This window comes from Gallus gallus, chromosome 1 (genome assembly GCF_016699485.2).
Source record: "Gallus gallus isolate bGalGal1 chromosome 1, bGalGal1.mat.broiler.GRCg7b, whole genome shotgun sequence".
Classification (NCBI taxonomy): Eukaryota; Metazoa; Chordata; class Aves; order Galliformes; family Phasianidae; genus Gallus; species Gallus gallus.
In genome coordinates this window covers 30,328,234-30,354,767 of record NC_052532.1, presented here as the reverse complement: position 1 = coordinate 30,354,767, position 26,534 = coordinate 30,328,234, and the positions used below count along the sequence as shown (strand labels likewise).

Here is a 26,534-nt window from a genome sequence, read left to right as displayed (position 1 = left end):
AAATCAGTATTTTATATGGAATAGACTGTGAACTCTTCAAAAAGTTTTAAGAACATAATGAATAATTCAAATTTTCCTCCAAGTGACCTTAGTGAAATTATGCTGAGGACTGGATTCAGTATTTATAAGTGAACTGAAACTGGAGCACCATCTACTAGTGCTATATATACCAGTACTATAGTACCCCTTTAAGGGGCCCCTGCATTCCCTGGTGTGTACACTTGACCTACACACTGCTTTTTATTCCAGTGTACCAGCATCAGTTAAGGGATGATCACTCTAGTGTGGTCAGTCAAACTTTGGAAAGGGTGTAGTTACATCTACATGTTGATTCAGTGTTCTACTCTTCACTTAATAATATCTTGGCTCCTAACTTCATCAGTATGTCTAACCTGTGTCGACAATATAACGACTTTCTTTTTAGCTTCATAAGTACTAACTGCAGATAGTTGAGACATTCAGTATATTTGTATAAGCTATGGCCACATGGACAGCACATGGAGTGCTTCTGTAAGGAAGCCATGTTATTTCTCTGCTCGATAACATCATTTGTGAACACAAGGTAATGAAGTGAAGCAAGTAAACCCATGCTACTATTACATTTCATAACTTGTTTCTATTTGAATACAACTGATTTAATCTGCTTCTCTTCCAAAAACTGGTTAATCTTCTGTACTAATTTATACTTCATTCTGAAATGCATTCTATTTTTAGAAATTATTTTGTTTTTCATAAATCAAAATTCTAATGCTAACCTGAGTGTTCTCTGACAAGTCTATCCTACGCTGGAGCACTGCAGTCAGTGTATTTCAGCTAGCATCTGTGCATCGCTGCAAACAGTAGCTATAAAGATGTAGCTTAATTGCAGAGAAAAGACAACATTCACCAAGTTCTACCTTGCGCAACTCTTTTCAAGACAATAGTTACGCTAGGGTTAATGTATCCCATTGTGTCTTCTTTAATTTCCTCCAATGGTGTTTTGAAATTACAGCTATTAGTGCCTTGCTGTGGTCAAGCTCCTCCTGCACCACTGCCTATCTCCAGAATTCTGTTACACTGAAACAGTCATGTGGTTTGCTTTGGTTAAAAACTCAACTAAAGGATATACAACCATATAAAAGTTATGGATGCATTTGACAGAGAGGTCTCTTCTGGCCCGAATAGGAACACACAGATAAAAGAGAATATGTATCAGGACTGCACAGCAGGGGTGGTCCTCAGTGCCAGCAAGAGCTGTGCACTTGTACACTGTCACCTCTGAGCATCGGGACAAATAGCATCACTGCAACAGAGATCACATCACACACATGTGAGCAGGATTTGCTCAAGACACAAGAGAAGAGTGAGGCAATTGAGCAAAGGCTAAAAAATTCAAGCAGCACTGATGTTTATAATTACTATTACTGCATACCCGCAGCACTGTATAACTTGCAAAGTAAAAATAAAAAAGCACCAGTAAGAGACAGTCGGTGCCTTAAGGTCTCATAGCACAGAGGTGTCACAGAACACAACACAGAAGTATGAAAGACTAAGACATCATAAACTAAAGCAGCAGATTTTTAATTCCAAATGAAGGATGTTCAGCATGTACTGTGAGGCTGTTCAGTCTAACAAAGCTGGGCTTGGAGACTCGGAATGAACAAATTATGAAAGCAGAAAGAAATCTGAAGGGTCTAAAGTATCAACATGTGGTATACAGAAAGGGGGATGGCACGAAGAGAGGCAGGTAGAACTAAGATTGAGACATATTTGGGAACCAGTAAGAATATGGCAGAGGATAGGCACACAGACAGAAGTGTAGGGAATGAGAATCTTTTTCACAGTGACAGTTTGAAATGAATGATAGGGGATGAGATGCTAGAAAAGAAACCTAGGAGGAAAAAAGCTAATTTCTGAGGTAAAAGATTATGATATCATAAGTCAACAGCTAGATTTCAGAGACTTTAATATAAAATCCATATTACAGCCAACTTCTCAGTACCCTTCAGGTTATCCCTTCCTGTCAAATTACTGGAATTTTATAACATTTGTGAATAATTTGTTAGTAATTTTCATTACAGCAATATAAAATCTCCATTCTACTGAGCACCAAACAAGCCTTCAATAACCCAGAAGAGCAGCAGCACTTAACCTTCAGTGTTAGAGTGGCATAGCGCTCGCACTATAGCAGATCATCAGCTCTCCAATCTCTACGCCTTTCCAAAGGCAAAACAAGATGCAAATCTGACCTGACAAGACACCAGAAGTATTGCTTAATGGAGGAATAATCAGGCAGTGTTGGCATCTGTTCTGAAGTCACTCTCAAATATCTGGTTTGGAGCATCATGTGGCTGATTCAGGGCTATCAAGCTACCTCAAATTCATTGAACAGCTGCTGGTCTACTAAATGGCACAAATAACCTTGAAAATAGGTTAAAGCAATATAAATTGTAGGTTAGCAAAGCACGCATATAATATATGCCCAGTCTGTCTTTGGCCATGCCAATAAAAATAAGATGCCAGAAAATCACTGCAGAAGAAAAGATTCAACAGAAATCAACAAGTTGAGGCTTTCTGTGGTCACAGGCCAGCTTAGCAATAAATAAATCATATTTGTTTGTCTTATGCAGATTAGGGTACTCTGGGACTAATAATATCTACTTGTCTCATATAAATTAGGGCTGTTTTCCTTTCATAGTAAGATAACACAAACAAGATACCTCTGAGTACTGAATCTGTGTGCACACACATGCAAGTTTTTATCTACAAATGTCCATCCAAATATCCAAAATCAATCTCAAAATGTAGATAGCTTAAGCAGCATTTCTTCCTAACAAGTTTGTTAAGTTAAAGATAAAATATCAGATTCTGGAGGATATACAGTCCTGCTTGTTCCCACTGCTGTTCACACAGACCTTGATTTCACAGTGCTGTAGTACGTGAATTTTTTATGTTTTATTTTCACTATGGTTTAATTTTCTTCACTGCTGCATCACTTCAGATTTTACATGAAGTTCTTTTAATGTTTTACAAGGAAAACTGTGCCATTCTGTAAGTATTCCTTTACCTTCCTTAATTCCAAGGGGATGTTTGATAGAAAACATTACTACGCTTTAACTCTGTCCTGTCTGTGGGACAACTTCTGGCATTCCTGTATCCCCTGCATTCAGACATATAACTTTAATACCACAAATGCAAACAGCTAAATCTGTCACCCTACAGTTCCTTTATTACCAGCTGAGAAAATGCCCACTAGAGCCGTTTGGATGTGGTGCTCAGAGATATGATTTAGTGGAGGGTTGTTAGGATACAATGGTTAGGCTGCGGTTGGACTTGATGATCTTTGAGGTCCTTTCCAACCTGAGTAATTCTATGATTCTATGGCTCTATACTCCATGCACTTAACACATCTCTTTCTCTCCACTGATGATTATGGTAGTCCAGAAAAATCAATTCAGATAAAGAAGTCAAAATCTGCAGCTGGTGGAAGACAAACCACATTTGATCTTTCTGTGATCAAACCACCACTTGGTGCTCATTCTCCAGGTAAGGTCTTAACTCAAATATAATGCAAATATCACCAATTCCAGCTTCTCTGTCAGTGAAGATCATTTAGCAAATGGATAACTGAGGGATGTAATGTCAGGTGGTACAATGCCATACAGGTACAAAGCTTCCTCCATTATCTCTGTGGATATTTGCAAGGTCTATAAGAGATAAAAAGAAGGCCAAGAAACCATGTTTTCAGTGGGAAAATTATTGGCCTGCCTATGAGAACAGTAAGACATCCTAACTTGAGCTGCACCTTGCCCTAGTGCTGGACCTTTGCCTATGATACACTGATGGATCCACACACCTACAAGACTTGTCCTCCCTGTGATAATCCTTCTGACAGCACTCTGACCATTTTGCAGTAGATCCCATTGTCAAATACTCTATTTAGGTTGTTTCCTTACTGTAAAATTAGGTTTTAGGGTAGTAAAAGTCTTTTTTGGCCCCTCTTAAAGTGGGGCCAAAATTTTAAGCAATCCTGATTTCAAGTTAAGAGAACTGGCACATGTGCTCTGATTCTCCTCAGCCAGACAAAAGTATAAGCTCCTTCAGTTTGGTAGAGCACACAAGCCTAAAACGAATGCAAAGGAGTAGAAGGGATGGGCCAGAGGCCTTCAGAAACTGTCACAGAACACTTCACAGGAAAAAAAAAATACCATCAGCCTTACGCTCTGTGATTTATACACAGATTAAGCCAAGAGAAGGGCATGCACAGCCCAGTGCACCCACCACCTGGAAACATCCCTTCATCTGATTACAGGCAAGGAGAAACCTTAAGGTATGCTTTCATCACTGGCTAGGATAAAAACCCAGAGCAGCTCTTGTTTGTGATTCTCTCATGCATTTAGATGCCATTTCAGGTTTCTACAGAAGTTATTTTTGGTGGAGACACCATTTAGATACACTGGAACACTGCCATCAGTGAAGACAGAGAAAATAATTTTACTTAAAGACTTGAGGAAATGAGTGATGCGATAAAGACAGAGTTGAGCGCAGGTTTTCACCTCCACCACCAATTCTATACATGACCCAGACAAACACCAAAGCATTTTTGACTGCAAAATATAAGGATTGACAATCTGCTGTACAAAATAAATCTTTTTGTCATCAATTACACAAATAAAAGGTCAGTTTATTGGCAGCTGTGTGTTACACCTGATTAATTTGGCCTGAAAAAGCTTAATCTGTAAGCATTTTCTTTGCTTCAGTTTTCTACTGTAAAACAGGGATATTTGCATACCTATCTCCACAAATTGCTATTGAGATCAATCCCTAATGTCTGCAAAATGCAAAAATTTTTTATTACTGCTAGTGTAGGAGGCAGTGATTTCTTTTGTGATTTGGAGAAGAACAGTGCTGCAAGAAATTACAAAAATAGCTGTTTAATGGAGACTTTAAAGGTACTTACAAAAGTTTAAGTGAAACCTGACAATTTTTCTACCCATTAAAAAAGTACTTAAAGATCCCATTTGAAGTAATGTAAAATAACAATAAAAAGAAACTAAGGAAAGATTAGAGTCAACTTACTGAAAGCCTTTTAATAAATGAAGTTGTTGAATAAATTTTAATTCAAATACATTGAATTTTTATTTTAATATTTATTTTAATAACTTTAAAGAAGAAATAGGGTAATTCTGCTGTAGTTGTTAGAAACTTGGGCTTTAGAAACAGAGTTGTTGGAAGCCAAATTTTTTTTTTAAGAAGCTGTTTGAATAGGTAAATTTTTCAGTGTTTCTTGATCATAATCACAAGTTTAGATTTCAAAATCTGAACGTAAGCCCAACTTGACATTTCCTAAGATTTCTCCATCTCATGCTCAGCTTTATTGCCATTTTCCTTACATACAAGGTGGAGTCTGTGACTGCAGTTACAACTTGATGAAGGGTTCTATTATTTCTTGGCAGGTTGGATTAAGAGAAGACTTCTCACGCAATTGGTTGTAAACAAATTCATATATTATGCAGTACCATACAGGGAAATTAATTCTGTGCTGTAGTTACACAGGCATTTGCTTAATTGCTCTTCTGATATATTGATCTTCAGAATGTGTGGGTTGAATTGACTTATGGCAACACCGGACACCATTTTCAAGGTACTACAGTTATGAGGATAACCTTGATTTTTCAGTGTACCTCAGTACATTCAATACAGGAGTGTATTCTGACAACCTAGGCGTTCAAACTATTTTTTTCTGACCACACTCTCAATGTATTTTCCCAATAAAACAGCATCAGGGATGAAATCGAAACAATAAGAATTTATCACTGATTTTGGTTATGATGATTGGGAATGTTATGATATAGGGAATGTCAAATGAGAAGTAAAAAGAGAACTCTATGCAGAAGAAAAATTGACACCAGAGGCAACTGCAGCTTCTTCCATCTTCATAATACAGTAGTTTAATAACGTAGTTTAAGACTAGCAATAACCTCTTCTTTCCGTATCATTTTCAACTGAGCTGTCCCTTGTAAAAGAGCAGGGATTTTGTACATCATTTTGTTAGGCAAGAGTATTGTGTTTTTTCATAATAAAATGGCCTTCTTTCCTCTTTTCCCTTTGCAGTTTCCAATAGTTTGTCCTACATACCCTAAAGGAATTCAGAATTAAAGAAATGCTTTGCTGTGTACCACTGCCATCTGCTGCTAATCTCTCCCTGTGGATTCAGAAGGTCTTATTTTACCATATATTTAGTACACTAAAGATCTTTGGATGAATTTACACAGTTAATTCAATATTTTTTTAATAATACTTATCCCCTTCCCATTCCACTATAGAGTTTCTCATTACACATCTCAGATTTATTGAGGTAATGCTTCAGTTTTGGTTCTAGCAAGACCAGTCAGTGAAAAAGGTTTATGCTTGCAGACTCAAGCACAGCCAGACAACTGTTCCAGAAAGGAAGTGTCCATCTTAGGGACTCCAACAATTTACACATTTGCCATCTGTACTGAAAGATCTTCAGTTAGAACATGTTATTTCTAGAGCCCCACTGCTGCAGCACTTCTGACACCCACACTTTCACACCCTCTTTAAGGAGTACATCACATCAATGCAGAACTGCTGTGTAGGTTCTTTAATTTATATAGCATGTTGACTTCAGCTCCTAAATACACGTAACCAAGATATGTCAAGATCTGCTGTATAAATACCATCAAGAAGCAAGTACAGCTCTACATGAAAAAGAGCAAAACAGAATACGATAAAGAGGAAACATTAATGTAAAGCTCCAAATCTCACTGTAAGTGAGAGGGCTAATTGAAGCCACAAAACAAATCAGTTGAACAAGATTTGATTCGTGGAAAAACGTATCTTCTCCCTTACAGCTTCTCTTTTGAAAAAGATGGAACCATATGTTTCACCTATCACATCTGGGGAACAGAATAGCTCCCATCAATACTTGACATGATCCTTCATTCATTTTTAAAGCATCTCAGAACACTGGAGATTTCAAAACGCAGATCATCACTCTTCTGAAATTAAAAGAAAGAATATGCCTAGAAAAAAATGCACAGACACGTCCGAGGTTAAAAGGAATCAAGTGTCAGTACCACACTCATCACAGCCAGAAATGAGTCACCTTCACTTCTAAGCACACCACTACACCAATGTCTGGGTTGTCAGGTCTTGGCTTGCTACTGCGCTCTCCCCTTCTGTTTCGAATCATTGAGTTCCTCACCCCCTACATGCAGGAGGTGCCTATGAACAAAGAAAAAGCAATCACAGAACTTCCACTGAGCACTGAAATCAGTGATGCACACTGTGTTCACACAGCTCAGGGCAAGCTGTCATGGACTTTTTACTACCCTTGTAGAATTCCAATTTGCCTGTTGGTTCTACTTGTTGCATCTTTTCATTCTTAAGGGGTATTGGAGGTTATAAGGGAGCACAGTTAAGTCAGAAATAGGTTTCTGTGTTTTTATAGTGAAGTTAGGAAGCATTAACAAATACAAAGTCTTATCTCACTCTAAGCATTATCCTAGAAGTCCCTGCAAGAAATAGGACTGGTTTCAATATTATAATACCAGAAAATCACAAGATAAATGTCACATGATTTGACTTCACTTCTCAAATCAGATAAAGTTATAAATTTTCTAAGGAATATGGTGTGACCCAGGGCATTAATTAAAAAAAGAAAGAAAGAAAGAAAGAAAAACAAAAGCAAATAACAAAAACAAAACAACAACAACAACAAAAAACACAGTAGCTTCTAAATAGTAAACATCTTTTTCACTTTCCTGCACCTCCTGAGCCCCTTCTTGTGCTCCATTTCTGCCCAGTGAAGAACAGATGCATCTGGTTCCTACCTGCTTGTTTGTTTGCTTATTCCTATCTTTTCTCTTCCCACAAGGAAACAGTTTCCTTGCTTTGATGGTAAAAAGCTCACCTAGGCAGCTGGAGGTACAACGCTCTGCAGTGTTCCCTGCTGACAGTAGCTGGGGCTGTACTTGTTGAAAGCTTCGTGGAAAAAACAAACTTCTGCCCACCTAGCATTACTTTTTGTCTTCTAGACCTTCTCAGAGGATGCCCACTGTTATGATGGGACAACATTAACTTTCACTGTGAGCATCTCATACTGACCAATGCAGGATGCGGGATGGTAGATAAGATGGATGAGTGGTATGTTCCAGTACTGAATTCCTGTTTTATTTTGAATGGCGTACTTTTGTTTTTAACTCAAGAAATATCTACACATGGAACTACAGAACAGCATCCATATGCATAATTATATTTTGGTTTTGATCTGGAGTAATCAGAAAACTAATGCTAAAAATGTACCTCCTCCTCTGAACCAAAACCCAGAAAAACTACTTCCATATCCATGTGGTTGGATAACTCCAGTCCTCTATCTACTGTCATTTCTGGCCTCGTATTAAGTCCTTTTTAGAACAAGTCAGTCTTTAGTGGATTAAATCTTATTTCCATACAAACAACTGCAGCTTCAAAAAAGTAAAAACACATTATTAACCAAAAACAGGACTACTCAAAACATACAGTCCATATGTGAACCCACATTACATGGGTGAACCACATTACCACAATCGTGAAAGAATGACAGAGCAGATACTTCTGATATTTCTGAGAAACATGCTGCTGTTGAGCATCTATCCATTTATTCTTTTCACCCAAGATATCAACAACACATACTGTTTAACATCAATGCAGTCTGCAAGCAGTAGATGAAATAGTTCTAGGGGAAATAAGAATAAGGATGGAAAATAAATGTGCCAAGGCCCACACATCTCAGAGAGCTCCAATGATCAGAAAATCCTTTTTTACCTTCCAGTATTCACTTGGTCTGTGATCGAGGTTGGGTGACAAATTAGGTCTTGCAGAAACAGCGAGACTACCCATCAACTAGCTACCACACCAATCAGGGCACCTGTGCATAGTGTACAGCTTTATGAAAGAATCGAGAGAGGTCTTTGTGGGTTTTGACAATAATCAAAGCAGAGACACTTTCCAGAAGGAAAGTAGCTTGAACTGCAGTTGGCAAGTGCTCCAGTGATGGCAAGAAACTCCACAGCAATCTTGTAAGAGGCAGCTTGCTGTCACCACGGTCAGTTGTAGCAAGCAAGGTCTAACTTTTTTCATTTCTCATCTCTTCACAAACACTGGGAATTTCTGTTGTTGTCAGTTTAAAAAAGAGACGTCTATCTTGACACCTCAGCCCACAGATATGAAGTGAAGGAGGTAAAAACAAGTATGTTAATTTTTCTAACTGTGTAAAAATTGGAAACTGAAAGCACAAAGAATTGAAGATTGTGTTGTAGAAGTATTATATATAGGAAGAACACCAAGATATGTTCCACCAGAGCACTGAACACTGTAGGATACAAGAAATAGCATTGGGATTACTGGGTTGGGATTTCTACTGGGTGAATCCTGAATGACCATCAGCAGACTTTTGGCTCCAGTAGAAAACCCCATATCATCGTCATGATTCAGATCTGAAAAGGGAGTGAAGAGCTTGACTAAAGACTGAGCTGAGAATCTGGGCTTCTTCACTGATAATTAACAGAATCTCTTTAGCAAGCTTGTAACAGTTGTACTCTGGTGGTGAGACCACTCATCAACTGCACTGCTTGGTGTGGAAACTGAAGATCTGACATCACTTTTTTATTTCTAAGGCAAAAAGAACTACCATGGAGTGAGCCTAATTTTGCAAAAAACATTCTCAGGCCACTCCACTATGTTCTCCAGTTCTGGATCAAATGTAAATTATATCAGAGTGCCTGAAACATCAATCACAGCATTCTCACAGATCTTTATTTTGTGCTAATATATTGGCAAAGAAGAGACAGGTCTTCAGAATACTGAAAATACTCAAGTGCTGCAGGGAAAAACTTCTTAACTCACAAGGCTTAAATCAAATCAAAATCAAAGTGTTTTATCGATTTATTAATGATACATCATTAATCAGCAATCAGCAAGCACTGTAACAGATAAATCACAATGCTTGGCCTCTAACAAATGTTAACACTCTTTAAGACCCTTCTTTCCCTAATTCCCAAGAACTCAAAACAACACACATGACACACACATAGTTAAGGTATCACAGACATGGAGGTTATGAGAACATACACCCCTTCCAGTAGTGTGGGATCCCCAACTGCACACATCTTACGCAGATATGAGTGCTCCTGCTTTATGTGTGTCCATGTCATTCATTCCCTACAATCTGCTAATTCATATACTGAAGAAAGAGCACCCCTCAAATACATGCTTGGTGCGCTGTGCACTGTCAGAACAAAAGCTGGAAGCAGGCTGCTCACAACAGCCTGAAGGTAGTACGCTCTGCCTGGCCTAGCCAGACAGCACACCATGGCAGTGGAGTGACTTCTGGCAAACTAAATTTTGACTTCTGGTCTGCTGCTTCCCTTTATTCAGTCACAAGTTTTCATGCTTGTTCTACACTTCATTTCAAGATAATTCCTTCTATTTTTCAAAAGTCTCTCAGCAGTTACCTATTTACTATTTAATCTGACTGGCAGTTTTCTTCTTTAGTGTTATTAGGATTAGGTTCCAGGCAAGCACCTTCTCAGGCAGTTTTGGGTACTGTATTCACAGTCACATTCCTCTCATTATCAGTTGTTGTCATACAGGCTATAAGATGGAGGTGTGCTAATTCCCCCATGCTTGAGTGCTTATGATCTACCACCCCTAGCAATAGGAAATTTCCTGAGTTCACCTAAAGCCATTCACCAGACACAGCTTGTCAGATGAATGACAGCATCTCCTCCTGCACAGCCTGCACGCTCCTCTCACCAGGTCCAGCACTGCATGCTGAGTTTTGCTGCAGTGTTCACCAGGTTCAGGATTACGGAACTAATATGCGTGAACACATGCAGAGTGAAGAGAAAATGATCCAGACAGTACAATAAATGTGTGCACGAGGTCACAGAAATGTGCATAAGAATTCACACTCCTTCAAAAACAAAATTGTTGGGTGAAATTTCCCACATATTTAAAAGAAATCCTTGATTTTTGCTTGCCACAGGAAGGTGTCAGACTATCATTTATTGATGTATGCATGGTTGCTTCCTTGAAATCCTAGGACAAATTTTGGGGCACAACTTTGGGGCTTTCAGTTCTTACTCTTGAATTCCGAGAAAGAGCTGAATGTAGACTTCTCTAGAAGAAAATATTGAGGGTCTCACTGATAGATATACCAAGACATGTTTTAAAGTCCAGAAAATACTTATCTTCAACAAAGACACCCGCTGTGAGGATGAGCTTAAAGAACTCATTGTCTGGGAAAGAGACAGGGATGATGCAACACCTCTGGCAATGCCTGGTCAGAACTCAAATGACAGGGTAACAGGGGAATATAAAAAAAGATTGAGTTTGAAAAGGCAGATAATTATAATCCAGAGCAGAAGAACAGATGGCTACACCATCAATCAATGAATAAATAATAGTGCAATCTGACTTGATGGGATGATCGGATGAACTCAGATGACACCAAGCGCACTCTACCTTATATAACTATGTACCAGCCACAAAGAAGAGAAGGGTGTGTACACATTTGTGCCCTACAAAATTGAAAACACAGAATTAGCGGGTTTTGTATGACTGAGCGTATGAACGCCAGTTGTGTCAGTGCCTTTATGTGCATGTTATCATCTAGAGATAGAACAACTAGATACAGAATGACTCTGCAACTGGACTGACCCTTAAGATGAGGAAGAAAAGTAAAAATGAAAACACAGCAACTGGCATTGTGCCCGCTTCTCTGAATGGAAAGAAGCATGTTACCATCAATGTTACTCATATTCCTGTGCAGCTCTGGCAAGTGGTTTTAGTAATGTGTCATACACTTTGCTCCTTTCATTTTATGCTTCTTGGCTTAATTTCATTTCTACTACAGAAGCACAGTGGAGTTGTTAGCTATACAGTATTTTAGACACCACTGCAAATTCAATTAGAGTTTTATTTTGTCATTTGATATGTCAGTGAAATAGAAACAATCAAGAAGATTGATGCTGATCATAGTCTGAATTGTCATGCTCAGTCCTTGACAGAAGCATGAGTTAGAAAAGGTGTCATTCATTCAAGACTCCTGACTCTCCCAACTATCATGGAACAAGCACCAAGATGGCGGAGTTTTCACTGCTTCCAAATTAAAGCACCCTCATCTTTGCAGAACGGTATTTACTTGAAAGAAAGATCACTCTTTGAGACTCATACTATCAAGAGTTAACATTTGTGGCTGTCATTTTATAAGAAAAATATGTACAATATCTCAGAAAGTTATTTTTAACAATCATGCTACATTTCCTTTCATCATTCTTTTATAGTGGCATCCTGCCCTGTACTAAAGGAGGTTTTCATTTTTTAATCACACTGGAACTTTATTCTCTATCTATTGGCACTGCAGTAGTTTAGTGCTTCTGTTATTTTCTGTAACATGATAGTATCTGCGCTATCAAGGTTGCTCACTTCCTTTGAACATGCCCTATTAACACAAACACATTATGAGATGAAATAAAAACAGAGATAAATCAACCTAATTTCTGCAGAGTGGCAATGAATCCTTCATTCCACTAGAATGTCAGAATGGGTACTCATGTCTCAGAAAAAAATGAGGACAAGAATAATCTTTTGTCTTGAAGAACACAAGGGAAGCACTTCAAAATCATTCATTAGCTTGTCCTCCTATTCTGCAAATATATCATATTTTTCAGGATTTCAATGGCAACAATGAAAAGTAAGTATCTCCAAATACTGTTAAATTTTTTCTGCCAATAGTTTTGCAAAAAAACATATAATGTCAATGAGTAAACACCTGTTCTTATTATGAAAACAAATAAAGAATAAAGCAGACAGAGTATAATCTACAGGTACTGGATACCTACCAGAAAATAACATCAAGTTACTGGAGCATAATGTATGTGTTACATTACTTCACCCTGCACTGTACAGTACATTAAAGCATTATGTTGATTTACAGAGAAAGGTCACACCAGCATTTACAAGGTCAAGAGTTTTAAGCAAGTATATATTTACCACCGCTAAACATTTCTATCCCAAACTAAGGAAATTGTACTATATCCACTGCTTGTACTGCAGAGAAGGAGAGAAAAGGTGTATCTCAGCAACAAGGCCAAGAGGGGTCCAGCTTCAAATTAAACATCCACAGGTTCCTGGTCTGAAATTATGACTCTAAAAACAGCCACCTAACTATAGAAATAACCAAAACTTGGTAAGACCCTCCTTGTCTGGCCCTAAGAGATCCAAAAGACTATGCTGCATAGAAGAGAGATTATTTGTCAGTGGTTGATCTTCTCTGAAATACACATATTCAGCATACAGGTCTTAACCACAAGCAGACACTTACCTACCATTTTCAGGCTTTGCAACCCTCCTCCCCCCCCCTCCATCCTTCTACTATATTTAAGAAAATACAAAACAAAGTATTCCCACATTAATTTTTGCTCATTTGCAAAACCATGCCCAGCCAATAATACAAAAGAGCTTTAAGAGAAAACAAATAAAAATAAGGGAAAGTGAGAATAAGGTTTAAGAGTTAGGAATTAAGCTTTTTGTCTTTCAGTGAGAAGCCACATGAAAGCATCCCCAGACTGTTCAGCACATTCACATTTCCTAAGCTGGTACTCTTTGTCTTCCATACAAACAGAAATTTCAGGGCCACTCAGCATTATCTGAATATTTCTTTAATGGCAGCAGGGAACACTGAGGCTGTGAAAGGAGTGGTAAGGGAAGTGGCTGGCTCTGTAAATATCAGGAATGGGGATATTTCAGAATGGGATTACTGAATGAGGTCAACAAAGCACTTTCATAAAAGAGATGTGGCTGAAACAGCCTAACCTGATTTTTTTTTTAAAGGCTTTTAAAATCCCATATCAAAGGCTTCTATAGAAACCCGACAGTCAGAGCTTTAGGGAAGGTCCTTATGTTGATAAATAATGGTTAAAAGACAGGAAACAGAAGGTAAGCAGGTTAGCCAGGCAGCTCTTGCAATGGACGGAGGTCATTAGCAGAGCTCCACAGGGATTTGTGCAGGGGATGCAGTTCTTCATCATATTCTTAAGTAACCTTGTGAAATGAGTGAGCGGTGAGGTGAGAAAGCTTTATAATGATATTAAGTTATCCACAGTAATAAGGATGATGACTGTGCTGACCATGAAGAACTGAGAAAGGTCCTTACGGAAGAAAGTTCTTAGCAAATAATATGGCAGATGAAATATTTTGTAGATGAATGTAAAGTAATTCACAACGGGCAAAAGAATTCTAGCTTTGTGTAAGAAACAATGGCCCTCATCGGACCATCATACCCCAGGAGCAAGATTCTGAGGTTATGACAGACAGCATATCTACAGGTAGCATGTCATAACCATCAGCACTAAGATGAAAATATCATCTTAGTGCTACGTATTGTCAATGCGCTCTGGGTTATACTCTGCAAACTCTTTTACTCTGTAAATTTTGAGCATGCTTTACCAATGGAGGTTTTCATCAATGTGCATGCTGCCCACTCTCCAGTGCTACTAATACCTCTACACTTGACAATGTACATTCTTTTGATGTTCCAAGATTTAGCTGTCCTTCAACACTGTAAGTTCCATAGACTGAATCATATACTTTGCGCTGCAGAAGCAATCTCACAGTTCTTTTTCTCTGAGGATCTAAACTTCTGAGATCAGAAATTTGAAGAGATTTCAGACAATCTTTGCATATGAAAAGTATGAGGAGTTTGACATTTCCACCAGTCAAAAGCATTGTTGCTGATGGAAACACGGATTACAGCTCTATATAGAAGCATTCACATTAGCACCATGTAACACAGCATTTCTCTCAAAATTAAAATGACTAGAACTGAATGTCACTTTTCAAAGGCTGTTTGAATGTGCCTTTCCTCCAAATCCAATTTTGATTTTAATTTATACTCAGACAATTCTAATAAAAGACACAGGGAATAAAGTCTACAAATACTTTAAGAATTTCTTTGGCAATGGGGAACTTGGGAGAATGACAGCAGGAAAGGGAAGCAAATACTAAATGTCAGCAAAGTAAGGCGGTTAGCTGCAGGAGTGATGGACAGTCTATATCGTGTCGTTGAGAGAAAATGTGAATTTGCTGTGCCAGGAATGTGACTTTTTTGAAAATTCATCCTCATTTATACTGCATTCTGCTGCCGCTTTGTAGACGAGGAAGATAATAATGATAATAAAAAAACATACAAAACAAGTGATGCACAGCTGAACTGCTCACCACCCACCAAATGATGCCCAGCCAGTTCCTGAGCAGTGGCTCCAACTAACCTCCCCAAACTGCCCCAGCAATCTCTCCTACTCTACTCCAAGAATCTCATTTGGTACAATCCAATTTTACCTCCATTGCTGAAAAGACCTAGGAGAGCTTTGAGTACACAGGAAAGGATCAGTGCTGCACATAATACCTTCTTTTTTTGGCAAATGAGAAAAGAGGAACTGAAAAACTGGAATGTAGCATGAACTGTATGTTATCTGTTGTCAGAACTCTAATTCACATATGTCTCTCTCAATTCTGCTTAGCTTATGCATCATGAAGGGTCAAGCTAAAGGTTTTCAGAAATAGCCATGAATTTTATTAGTGATTCTGCAGAAATCCACATTAATGGTCAACATCAGTCAACGTGTGTTTTGACTCCTTCCTGTAAGCTTGTATGTATAGATGATTTGTTCTGTACTTGATTTTCATGGCTACCATTTCACAAATATCTAAACAACACGCTGAAAAAATCATTCATGCTCTTTTTTCTTCCCCTGTCTGTTATACAGTATGTTCACCATATGTGGAGGATACAAGATAAACTGACATAAACTCAGATCCCCTTCTCAGACTATTCCTACAGTTTTGTAGAACATACTCTTAAGAGTCTTAAAGCGATTCTTATTTGAAACAATTTCTATAGTGATTTTTCCTAACACATATCACAACCTAAAATAACACTTTCTACATACCATGCTGAAATATTTTCCAACCACGCTTATGTGATACGTGATTAACTGGGTAATGTTGCCTGTTTTAATGAATCTCCCTAGAATTATGTTGATCAGTTTGAACAGAAAAACTGAGGTGTCTGTGAATCATTAGTCATTAATTAATAAAACAAATTATGCAAGCTTAAAAATCATGGACTTCTTCAGTATAAACAAATGTAGTGACTCCTGTGACTGATGTAACAGTCAACAATTATTAAAATTCTTACCTACGTTTACTGGAAAAATCTAATCTTAATTAAAAAAAAAAAAAAAGGAAAAAAAGCAAAAGTAACAACAATTCACTTTTTATCGCTTAAGAAATGCTTTTCCTGAACAATAAAAACACATTTGAATGTGCTTCATTTTAGTTCGCAGTTAACTGACATTTTCTGGCTCTCTTTAACTAGGGAGCCACGTGGACAGCCACCATTTCAGGAGATAACTTTTTTAACAATTATAATTAAAGAGAAAAGCAGTCCCACGAACACACCTAATTTTTTGCAAAAACTTATTCTTCTAAACCTTTCAACTAGAGACAAATTTAATCTGATAGTTTCACGTCAAACAGGCTACTTTCAAATTCTGGGATGTCTTTATCACATCATTCGGTCATTCATTCGGTCATTTATTCCTCTTTTTAATCCTTTTAATTAGACTTGATTATCTTGAGCTATTACTCCTTGTTTCACCAGATAGCAAGACATTATGTTATTTCACAGCAAAACACAGCCACCAGGATGTTTTTACTTAAGCCCCTGCTGTCCTTTGAAAAAATCCCACTCCTAACAGAAGAAACAACGTGGTGCTGTAGCTCCTGAAACACTTTTTGACTCCCAGCTACTTAAATATACTGCCATCAGGCCACCTTACCTATGTTTGCCTTCATTTTCTATCTCCCTGAGTTAAAACATCTGAATATTTTGCGAAGCTGAGTTTTAGCCCTTATCCTTTCCTCTCTTCCTTGAAACTAAGAAATTTATTTCACTTCTTTTCTCTTTTAAAATGTAATACTGTATTTCTTACCATCCATGCTGTGACAAAATCTCCCATCCAAGTCCCAACTGCAGCTACCTTCATAAAATTTTCATTCCTGATGCCCATGAAGTCTGTTATAATGTATGCACTGTGGAAACAAGAACACAGATCGTAAGCTACACACATTTGCTTAATGTAGTTATAAAGAATTTGCTCTAGCGACAAAATTTATGATTACTGTGAAAGATTTCCCATTTCTTGCATAATCACTTTTTCTGCTAGATCTGAACCTTGACACAGTACTGAACTAGGATGGATCAATTCCAATTAGAATTGGAAATTTGATTTTACAGCCCGCATCTCATCTGAAGGTGTTAAAACAGTGACAGGTAAAGGCTTTAGGATTACGTAAGGCTTCTAGAAATAAAAACAGTTTTACACTTTTTACCTCTTCCCCTGTAAAAATGGAATTGCAACATTCTCAGTATTGGTGACTTTGCAAAATCTTGTTGAAGAAAAATGAAAATCTTTAATGTCTCTTCAAAGAGATAATTGAGTCACCTGACTTTTAACTCCACCAGCTGTACAACCATGTTTTTATAACACAGCAGTGCAAGCAAGCTTCAGAGACTTTTAGAGAAAAGTGGTGATTTAGGATCATAGAATTATAGAATGGCCTAGGTTGACAAGGACCACAATGATCATCGAGTTTCAACCCCCCTGCTATGTGCAGGGTCGCCAACCACCAGACCAGGCTGCCCAGAGCCACATCCAGCCTGGCCTTGAATGCCTCCAGGGATGGGGCATCCACAACCTCCTTGGGCAACCTGTTCCAGTGCGTCACCACCCTCTAGCTGAAAAACTTCCTCCTGATATCTAACCTAAACCTCCCCTGTCTCCGTTTAAAACCAGCCCCCATTTCTTGATGTATACAATGTATTTCCACAGATATATTTTATTTAAATCCAAAAGAAGTATTTCTGTTCTGTTTAAGTAAAAACCTTACACAATAATTTGACCTCAACACTCAAGTTCACTATGGTAAGAAGGTAAAATTACCTGCTGGAGTAAAAGCTCTTTGGGACAAAGCACAGCTTTGAATATAGTCATATTCTTTGCTCAAATGCTTTTATAGTATTTAGGAAGATACGACTGCCCTCAGGAACTAAAACACTGAATAATGAAACTGTCTTCAAGATGCCTGGAAACACTGTTTATATAATGCTGTGCCTACTTAAGGTTGTGCACAACCAACCCAGTTGCATATAGCAGCCTCTACGATCATTGCATTATTCAAATCTTATCGTTACCCAAGATTGTAATTTCTAGGGTCTAGCGGGCAATATCTGTGCATCTGGATCAGTGCAAGCTTGATCCCCCTGTTTGGGGCAGTCATATTAAAATCTAGATTTTTGATCGAGATACTGGGTCTTGATCACACAAATCAATGCACAGCACTGTACTGCTACTTAGGTATGAGTTGGTAAGTTGTAGAGTAGAAATACTGATGTCAATGAATGGTTTCATATAAAATGACATACTCTAATGGCTCTTTTGATTAAATACATTTGGTGACCTTTTAGGTAACATGTTGCTAAAAAAATAATCTCAATTTTTTAATGAGATGAATAGCATATAAATGCTGGCTTATATTTTCTTCTGGAGTGGAGGGGGAAAAAAAAGCCGTTTTTCCAAGCTATTTTTAATTATTTTCCATGTAGTTAATAATATCATTCATGCTGTAAATGTGCTGCATTGCAAATAAGGATTCAGGAACACAAGATCTGGGTCAGTCTAAAGTCACTTTGTTCCAATAACCCTTCTCCAAGAGAGGGCAATAACAAATTCCTAAGGAAGACCATAAGAACACACAAGAATACATCTCCCAGCTGCAGAGAGATGGGGAGAGTGTAACTATAAAACATTCAGAATTCCCTTTTTCCCTGCATTTTCAGTATGACGGTTTTGTAATATTTTGTAAAGGTGAACAATAATTAAGTCTGCATTTCTTAAGGAGGCATCTCATTAACAAAAAAAGACACAGTATGAACGTCACTTGTAAGGACTGGCCCCAAAGCAACCTGGTACCTTTTCGTGTAAAACACATGGAAAAAAACATAGTTCTCACCTTTTTCTAATTCCCATTACTCATATGCATAAAACATTGAAACATGCATTATACATGACTACAGGTGTACAGAAACTAACTGAACATTCACACAGCACTCCTGAAAAACAGCCACCTAGCTACCTCCTACAGCCCCACTGCTCATTGCAAGGAGCCCACCACCACCACTGTGGCAGGCTGATGTATGCCAGACTGGTTATCTAAAAGGCTGAGAGGCAAATGATCACTTTGTATAGATGTTAACAAGTAGAAGAGATACCACACTGGGCATAAACATTTTTTTTTTAATGGAAATCTTCCATGTAGTCACTTATTTTCAAGAATGTTGTATCTCAGGTCTTACAATAACATCAGGTAAGAGGTATACAATAATCAAATGCATAGGAAGGCCTTGAAAGCATCAAATCACAGTCATTTTTGAAACTTGAAACATGAAAGCATCCAAAATGCTTAGTATAAATTGTGCACCATATTCTATAACTAATTAATGCTCAATTTGCAAATTGAGCAAGCTTCAGTTAGAGCAAAATAACATTATTTTAAAGAAACTCATGATAACATAATCTGTGCATCATTTAAGTGCATTTACTGATTAAAATAAAATTACAACCTTTTATGGAAGACACCAAATATTTTTAGGACTGTCATTAGCTTGTTAGAAATAGTAACAAAATACACTTTTATTTCATTAACTATTAGCATTACATCCCACTCTCTGCAGTATTATTTTAGCCTCAAAATGCAAAGTTCCCTTTTAAAAAAAAATAAATGTTTTTTTGATGGATAAAAATGAAAAAAGCATCTAGTTTTAATTTTCAAGTTTTAATTGGAATACAAATGAGAGTAGCTGACATTTTTAAAAAGCCATATGTGCCTGATGATGTCACCACGTTACATATTTTTACCTGCACCAGAAGTAAAACTATATCTATTGTGGAAAAATCTCCACAGCTTTCTAGCTTCAGCTTGTGATTAGAGCAGTTTTCTGTAGCTGCTTACTGTCATTTCGCAGCTAAGACCCTTGTCTGCACCTTGTAGGATGGTTAATGGCCATTGGGTGATTGGGTTTCAGATAGCTTTCCACGGTCAGCCTGAGTTTTATATGGTTTGTCAAAATGCTTCTGTTCGCTTTGCCATACTTAAATTCTGTAGCAAGGCACATTCATACTGCATGAGCAGCACAACCTAAGAAAACACTAACAGGGAAAACGCAGTGGTTAAATTTCATAACAAAGTAAAAAGCTCTTCGGAAACAGAGAGGATATCTGTAAATAATTAAATGTTGAGAAGCCCATATTTATGAATACTGTACATAAAGAACAATTTTTCAACTGGTACTTTGAACAAACCTACTACTAATTACTGATAGTAAAAATGGAAGCAGTTAAGCAAGGGAAAATGCTCAAAATGCTCTTTCCAGGCTAAAGCTGACAGCAGGTAGACCACAATTTTCACACAACAGCAAAGCAAAGGAGCCAGAGACAAAAAGGAAAGACCTGAGGCAGAAAGAGTCCAAAATCCATCATCATCAGGTGTTGTCTACATCCAAAGGGTAAATTAATAACAGGCAATCAGAAAGAAGATGTACGAGCACAATGTATTTGATCACTTTTTTGGAGTCAGCACCAGAATGGGCAGAGAACAAAGAGAGAAACAACAGCACTATCCTTTTTTTTTCAGAGCAAGAAAGATTTTGAAGTCTTTTTTTTTTTTCTTTTTCCAAGTAGGATGACACTTCAGCAGCTGTCCAAATGACTATCAGTCTGAAAGCACTTGGAGCACTTTTGAGTTCAATACAGATGTACAAGCCACTGTGATGCTATCAACATTGTTACACTGAAACAGGAACCCAAGCGTGGGATTTAGCTTGAATTTATACACTTAAATTCCTAAGTGGAAGCCAGTGGAGTCCTAATCAGAACAGTAAATGGAGATTAGAGCATAAGATCAATAACCTACTATAGATATGCTAGGTGAAGGATATGCTTACCTTGTTACTGCAGGATGGCTAGCATGTCAAAACAGTATGTTCATATACCAAAAGCTTTCATTAAAAGCAGGTGACTAAATCATTTCAAGAACTGTAACATACTCTATTCTCCAGTTGATAATCCAAAGGGATCTGTATCTCCTGTAAATCCTGTGACACAGCTGACAACCCAGACACATTTGAACTGAACACTAGATCCCCATGGACTGCAGTGAGAGCACTGACACTGATGGGAGGCTAGGGTTGCCTAAGAGCAGGGATTTAATGCCATTTTAGGGACCTTTGTGCCGTCAGATGGCTTTTTACACAGTACCTATGGCACAGGGCTGGCACGTAGCACATGGCGTGTTCCGTACAGTCTACAATAACTGCATGCATAGTGTGGTAGCTTGAGACACTTCCAAGTTGAGAGTGGGCACAGATATCTTTTATCTCAAGTGAAAAAAGTCGGTACATGCTCAGAAGTCTAATACATGCTTTTCTAAGGCAGCTCTCTTATCTGGCAGTCCCACTAAATAGCTGATTATCTATTGAATTCATCTTGGGGCACCTGACAAAGTGAAGTGCCTTGGCAATGGCCAACAAGGGACAGCACAGAAGTTCACAGTTTGCAAAGATGCATGTGCTGTGACATATCTCTACAAGCTGCTGTTATTCTTGATTTCACACAGTTAAAGAGTATCAGAATAACTGAAATATACACAAAAGACTGAAGATACAGTTCCTACTCCATATTTGGCCCTCTAAAATAACAGAATGGCAAATGAGAATCATGATAGCTCAGCTGAAAAGATATCCCTCTGTTGCTAGAAACTGGAGTCACAAGGAACTAGGAGATGAACAGAGACTAGACCTACGTTTTATTAGCCATAATGCTATAATGAAAATGGCACTAAAGTGTAGCTACCTGTCCACAGTCCAGACAACCAGTCTGGTCACTAGCCCTTCTGAGTGCACTGAACCAGTTATTTTGCTTGACAGAGTGTCAGAGAGGTAACAGCTGTGTGAGGCTCAGCAGGCTAATCTCTGAACACAACAAAACCAGCATTCAATAACAGCCTGACCACTGCAAGGCTCCCTTGAGACAGATCCATGGCCCTGTGCAAGACATCTGAGACTAATGAATTGATGCTGCAACTGAACACTCCTTGTTGGTAACTTGTTTATAAGTGTTTTTTAAATCAGGCAACAGAACTGTGATTCTGAAAACCTCTGCTCGTCAGCCTACAGGCCCAGGGGGGCTGCCTTATTTTCTCTGGGGACTTAGGTTTTAAGGTTCCCAAGCCATTTAAAGCTCTGCTGCTGGGCATGAAGAGGAGCTTCTCTCTACAGGAATAAGCAATTTGGCTTCCAGCTCACATCCTGTATTGATTGATATCCATAAAGTAGTTATTCCTCCACTTGGTTTGCCTGCAGAGCTCCATCTGTGAAGTGTTTTGCAAATCCGCCTTAGTAGACAAGGCCCATTGAAAAAAAGCAGCAATCACTCTTCTGTCTGTAAATGTAGAAAAGCATGTATCTAAATAAAATGGTAGGGAGCATGTGAGAGCGAATCACTGTTCCAGAGAAAACTGGTTCAATCCCCTCCCACGTCAGAGAACTACATCTCACTGTCAGACGTTGTAAGAAAAGTAAAGATGAAGACCAGCCCCTACTATGGGAGTGGTTTTGCACATGTGATGCTCTTCAGGAGCATAAGAAATATGTGTTTCAATCCCGTTTGCATGAGGGGCAACAGAAGCTATACATCCTGTGCTACAATTGTTGGATTCAAGAGTGAGGTATCCTTTCCCAACTTTCCCATACAAGAAGGAGCCCATTTTTCTCCATTTTTAGAGAAACGAAATGGATTCCACAGATTAGGACAGTATTCTGGATAAGATCAAAACTACAATGTAATTAAAATGCTTAATGTAAGTTGGGATCGGATTTAAAATGTTGCTGTCTTTATATAGCTCCTTTAATGCAGAATGGAGTTTCTTGCTCATGGTATGTGGTGTTACATTTTCTCTGCCAACAAACCTGAAGACCGGAAGCGTCTGGACTTCTCTTTAGGGGTCAGATGATGATACTAGTTTTCTCAGGCTGTCTCCACAATCAGCGCCTTTGACAGCAGTTCAGAGCAGGAATTTAATCTAGATAGTTTTCACTTACAGCATCCATGAGGTCGAACAACCTGCTTCCGAAGGATTTGCAAGATGTTGCTTGTAACAGTGGGGGAAACCTTTCTCCACCAGAGAAAGAAAGAGTCTGCATCTCTACTGGGAAAATCCTAAAGACATGAAAAACAAAAAGTGTTGAGGACCTCCACTATGGCAAGAATGCAGCCTCCCCTTCAGCTGAAGATAATCTTTGCGAGTGTTCACACAAACCTGCACACAAACCACACAAGGGATGTTGAAAGACCAAATTTGCTACACCTATAGTTCTTTTTTAGGTCAAACCTGAAGAGGCACAAAATCAGAGAGATTTTGGGGCTGAGTTGGGAATTAAATCCAGATTTCTTGTCTCCTAGATGAGAAGTGTTCCCTATCACTGCTTTAAGTGCTTCAATGCAGTATTCTCTACTACCCTTAGAGGCTCCACTACAAAGCACTCCCTACAGATGCGATAGTCTGAGTAAAAGCATAAAAGATGCTTGACATAAGAGTTTGACAAAGTTTTTGACTGTTCAAATCTATTCTATCCATATCTTTTTCAAATTTTCATTATTCCTGTGTGTTGAGTATCACTGCTTCATCTCAAAATGGAGAGTTGTTCAGCAAGTGACATTTTAAAAAAGAATAGTTACTAAAATTTGAAGATATCTTTACCAGAAACAAAGGAATTTAGCAGGCAATGTGTTTGAGAATTTTAAGTTAGGTTAGTAATACAGAATGAGATTCAGTAAAACATTGTATTTTAAGGGAAAAAAAGAGTCACTTTTTTTTTTTAATTATTATTATTATTATACTAAACAAGATACCTGTAAGTCTTTGAATCACACTGCACTGCCTGAACTCCTCAGATGGGATATGGCTCACACATACCTGTTCCTGGAGTCAACATTTTAGTAGAGCTAGAAAGGGAGAAGGGAAGATGTACCGCAAAATTTTCAGAACAGGCAATTGCAAAAAGAAAAATCATTCACTTAAAAAACAAAAAAAAAAAAAAAAAAAAAAAAAAAAAGAGAGAGAGAGAACTGCCAGAATACAAATGATATATTTACATAATTGCAACTTTTTGACTCTGACAAAAATATATTCACAAAGTAGCTTGATAACGTTTAAAACTTCAGTGTTAACTAAAACTTCAGTGTTAAACTAACGTTTAAAACTCCTAGTGTTTCTCTGAACACTAAAAGGCACTGTAAGAATCTCCACATCAGTGACTGGGATGAGACAAGGTGCTTCACTACAGTAAAAGCTGGGTCAGCGTTTGCTTTTAAAAGCAACCTCTTGGATCATAGAATCAGAATAATAGAATCAGAGAATCATAGAACGGCCTGGGTTGAAAAGGACAATGGTCATCGAGTTTCAACTCTCCTGCTGCATACAGGGTCACCAAACATTAAACCGGGCTGCCCAGAGCCACATCCAGCCTGGCCTTGAATGCTTCCAGGGATGGGGCATCCACAACCTCCTTGGGCAACCTGTTCCAGTGTGTCACCACCCTCTGTGTGAAAAACTTCCTCCTTGGATGGAGTTTTAATTTGAGAATTGGAAATACAGTTGAATGCAACCTACATACAGATGCCCACTTGTAAAGCAGTGGAGATGTGACATATGACTCACCCTACAATTTGAACCAAACTTACATAAACGTGTGGTGGAGGAATGTAACTGCTGCTAAAGAGGCTACAAACGTTGTTGGTTTCTTTTGCAATACATCAGTACAGTGCAGTAAGTTTCCATTTTGACATTTTTGTTTCCAGAGTTTTGCTGCAGAGACATCAGAGTATCTGAAGCAGCACAGACATAGGCTGGAAGGCTATTCTGACACGCAGACTTTAAACAGCAATTTCAAATCCCAGTCGTATTACGTTTTATATAAGATCTGAGGATATTTGATTTGGCTTGTGTGCTTGAAGTGCCACAGCTACCAGTACATGTCCCTTCTGTCAAAGTTATCATGAGAAAAAAGAATGGTTGGAAGAACTTTACTGTTGTTATAAAATGGCAGGTCATATTTTCCTTCAAATGACACTTCTAATACACTGGGAAAAAAAAATATTTCAAGAATCTGAAAATATTAGCTTATTTTCAACATGCAAAACTGTCGAGTTCTAAAATTAAAAATAATCTTGATGTTTGGTTTGAAATTTAAGTTATTTAGGTTCAGATTTTTTTTATCTTCTTCTATGAACATTCCAGCTTTCTTTCTAAACTTACATATCGTAAACACTTTCAAGATTTTAATATATTTTGCTGGTTCAGGTCAGAAAAACATTTTGATTTTCCAAAGATCTTGTGATACTGAAAAAAACCATTTCATGTCCACACCACTTTGGAATAGCATTTGTTATGAGAGATTTTTCTTTCAGCAAAATGTATTTCTACCTCAAACAACACAAAATAAGGCCAGGTATAGCTTCAGAGGATTCAGAGATTACAGATAGGAAAACACTTGACCTTCAGTAAAAGTCAGGGTAAATTGAGGCTTACCTGTATCTGTAACAAAATATTTATCAGTTTTCTATTTTCCTTTAAATTATTATTTTTTCACAAGAAACTTCTCATGTTAACTGATGAACCAAACCCAGACAATAAAAGTTCAAAGTCTGTATTGAAAATTACTGTGCAGGACCTGTAATGAGTATCTTAAATTATCTGAACAAGTCTGGTATCATGTATCATGATCATTGAAACCGTGAATGATACTACAGAAACATAAAGGCTGTAGAATTAGCAATTCAATCAACATAATATTTTTAAGTAATTCTTCAAATTTTTCTCTATAAAGACAAGTAATATTTTAAATTTAATATGTCAGGAGGAAGACCAGGAGGTGATAACATCCATGACTGAAAGGATGGATGGCATGGACAAAGTCCACCTACTTAACATTGCAGACATGCTCTAAAAAAGGCAAGCAATAGCTGCAGTAGAGCTTGTGGGATGTTGGCTGAATTAGAACAATGGAGAACGGACTATATAAAATTTTGGAAAGAAGATGAAGATTTCTCAAATAGCTATTGGAGTTTTGGAAGATACATCAAATAGTAATAATTTTAAAAAGCAGTTAAATCATAGAAAAAAAATAGGCTGGAAAGAAAATCAAGGAATGATCTTGTACAACCCCTCCCACTAAATGGAATAACTTTTAGATCAGATTGCTCAAGGCCTTATTTTCATAAATTATTTAAAGACTGTTTATTTTAAGTAACATTTATTTAAACTTATTTACTTAAACCTATTTATCAAAAATAAGGCTTAGTTGTGTATCC

The 26,534-nt window shown here is 37.8% G+C and overlaps 1 protein-coding gene across 1 annotated transcript in view; it reads right to left on the bottom strand.

The window, feature by feature from the left end:
- TMEM117 (transmembrane protein 117) overlaps nt 1-26,534 on the bottom strand; it is a 195,970-nt gene that overhangs the window by 95,169 nt on the left and 74,267 nt on the right. The window contains exon 4 of the mRNA XM_416041.8: nt 17,040-17,139. Coding sequence (XP_416041.3) covers nt 17,040-17,139 — 100 coding nt within the window. The remainder of the gene's footprint in view (nt 1-17,039; nt 17,140-26,534) is intronic.